The 2837-nt window shown below is 40.6% G+C and overlaps 1 protein-coding gene across 1 annotated transcript; it reads right to left on the reverse strand.

Annotated features, from left to right (window-relative positions):
- Positions 1-201: 201 nt before the first annotated feature.
- Positions 202-1607, reverse strand: LOC117950766 (zinc transporter ZIP3-like). Its single transcript, XM_034882105.1, has 2 exons — positions 1573-1607; positions 202-683 (listed from the first exon to the last, which is right to left on the reverse strand). Exon 2 carries the CDS (start codon positions 541-543, stop codon positions 202-204), a length of 342 nt encoding a protein of 113 aa, XP_034737996.1. The 5' UTR covers positions 544-683; positions 1573-1607.
- Positions 1608-2837: the final 1230 nt, after the last annotated feature.

The raw sequence follows: 2837 nt of genomic DNA on the forward strand, positions 1-2837 counted from the left end.
CTTCCATTCATTTATCCATCTAGCTCCATAGACTTCCATTCATTTATCCATCTAGCTCCATAGACTTCCATTCATTTAGAGTCTAGCTCTATAGACTTCCATTCATTTATCCATCTAGCTCCATAGACTTCCATTCATTTAGAGTCTAGCTCCATAGACTTCCATTCATTTATCCATCTAGCTCCATAGACTCCCATTCATTTAGAGTCTAGCTCCATTGACTCCCATTCGTGTTGCATTTGCTAGTGATCCCCCCGCGGGACATCTGGTGGAACTACAACCATATTCGGTCCAATGGGGCGTAATGGGAGCAACCGACCTCCCCATAGACGTTACCTTGTCTCTGACGGCGGGCAGCAGAGCGTTGAAGCACGTTGCGAGGAACACGCCGCCGCCGAACGTGTTGCCTAGCGACAGAGCTCTGCGGTACCGGTGCGCCTTGTCGCGGTCGGCCAGCAGGAGGCGCACCGGGACCAGAACCCCCGCCAGCACCAGCCCAAACAATCCCAGCAGGCCGAGCAGCTTGGCCACCAGGATGTCCATCCTGACGCTCGTGCACTACGGCGTCATCACACACACACACACACACACAGACACACACACACACAGAGAGACACACACACAGACAGACACACACACACGTCCGGGACTGGTTCTGCCGGGACAGACGGAGACTCCGAGCGCTGAGAGGGACAAAAGGAAAGTTTAAGTACTGGAAATGGGGGTTTTGTTAAAAGAAGGTCAGTGTGCGCCCGGGTTGGTTCAGCGGGCAGAGCGGGCGCACTTACACCGAGAGGTTTACGCCTCAACGTAGAGGTCGAGGGTTCAAATCCGACCTGGGACGATCTTCTGTCTCCCCGTTGTCACCCTGCTGTCCTGTCAAACTCTGGAAGAAAAGTTAAAAAAAAATACACACCGATTATTAAAGTCCAGTGTTAGTGATGATAAGCTTCCACAAAGGTTACAAAACGTGACTTTAAGCAACATAATGTCGTTAATTTATTATAATAATTGTAATAATTAACAAAACGTAACTTTTACTTCCATTACTAATGAGATAAAACTAAAAAACTGTGTTTTGTTCGACTATTTATGACCGTTTTTTAAACGTTAAACTCATGAAGTAGTAGCAGGTCACCATCTGCATCAAGCTAACCGAACCGACGGCCGTTAACCCCACTTCCTGTGACAGATTTCAAAATAAAACACTACCACGTTGCATAACTAAACTATATTACATATATGCTTGAGTTGTCGCTTTAAACTTTAGAAAAATAAAACGAAGAATTAACATAAGTTAAATTTGATCGTGATTCTGATACATTTGAACTCGTAGAAGTTGGATAAAAGTGACCACTTCCGCTCGCGTTTCGTAGCTAAGAGACGCTAACTTGACGGAGGAGCTAACATTAGCTTTAGCAGTCGATGGCCGCTAAAGAGGCTAACAACTGGAAAATACGATTATAAAATGGTAACAGATGTTCACATCTGTGTCTCTTAGTCAAAGCAGCAACCTCGGGTAAACAGGAATGAGCAAAACCCCAAAAACATGGGTCAGCGGCCCGTGTTTACCTTTCCGAGCATCCGTCTCCTCCGCTGTATGGAAGTACTTCCTCATTCACGTCACGCAAATCCGGAGCGCTGAGTGGTGGAAATATCAGTGACGTAGTTCCGGAACGGATGTTTTATATATGCACCAAAAAACGTGTTGTTTTTTTCAACCTCTTTCGTTACAATATTCTGTTTTGAGCGGTGAAAGGTTGTAAACTTATCTTTAAAAATCTTTAAATCAAAAACAAAAAAATATAATATAAAGAATTAAATTAAATATTAAAAATTAAAAAAATAAATGAAAAATATTAAAAATAACAATACAAGATAAATTGGAAAAATAAATAAAATTGAAAATATAAAATAAAAACACATTAAAAAATGCATGAAATGAAAAAAGAATAAAAGAATGTTATAAACTAAAAAATAAATATTTAAAAAATATATACCAAATTAAAAACGTCTTTTTCCAAATTTACAGACAGAATATTTTGAGTGTTAAATTGGTAAAAAATATTAACGAGGTTTCTAAATCTATTCCGTTGTTTCCTGTATTTATTTCTTATTTTCCTCTCTTCGTGGATTCATTTATATTCTACTGATCACTTCTTGTTACTGAAGGTCTTATTTTAGATTTATTGATAAATTAATAAACATAATTCACATATTTCAGACGAATCACCACAATTCAGACGGGAGGAGGCTGAAAATGTTGAGACGCTCTTTAATTATAAGATTGAACACACACACACACACAGACACACACACACACAGACACACACTCACACACACACACACACAGACACACACTCAGACACACACACACACACACACACACACAGCTTACACTCTAACATCCAGGTTCCTATGAGAGCATTATTATGTATTTATGTATTAATGTGTTACTAGAATTCATCTGTTTGATATCAAAGTGTTCTTCTTCTTCTTCTTCTTCCTAAAGCCACAGCGCTGCAGGAAGTGGGTTTTTTGTAGTTTTGTAGTTTTTGGTGACGGAGCTCCTCGTCCGGTCGTGCAGGAATTATTGAGGGACGGGCGGAGACAAGAGTCCTTTAAGTCCTTCAAGTTAGAAATGATCCAAAACTGCTCTTCTTCTTCTTCTTCTTCTTCTCTTCCTCCTCCTCTACACACAAACAGGGCCAACCTGAAACAGAGGCAGGAAGAGAAACATCAATCCCCACCAAAATAAAAGACTCCAGATCCAGTATTAGGGGACCACTAAGGTCTATATAAAGAGACTTCAGATACAGTATTAGGGACCACTAAGG

The sequence above is a fragment of the Etheostoma cragini genome, chromosome 9 (assembly GCF_013103735.1).
Source record: "Etheostoma cragini isolate CJK2018 chromosome 9, CSU_Ecrag_1.0, whole genome shotgun sequence".
Classification (NCBI taxonomy): domain Eukaryota; kingdom Metazoa; phylum Chordata; class Actinopteri; order Perciformes; family Percidae; genus Etheostoma; species Etheostoma cragini.

Coding starts and splice junctions, on each gene's coding strand:
- LOC117950766 (XM_034882105.1), bottom strand. CDS start 543: ATGGACATCCTGGTGGCCAAGCTGCTCGGCCTGCTGGGATTGTTTGGG.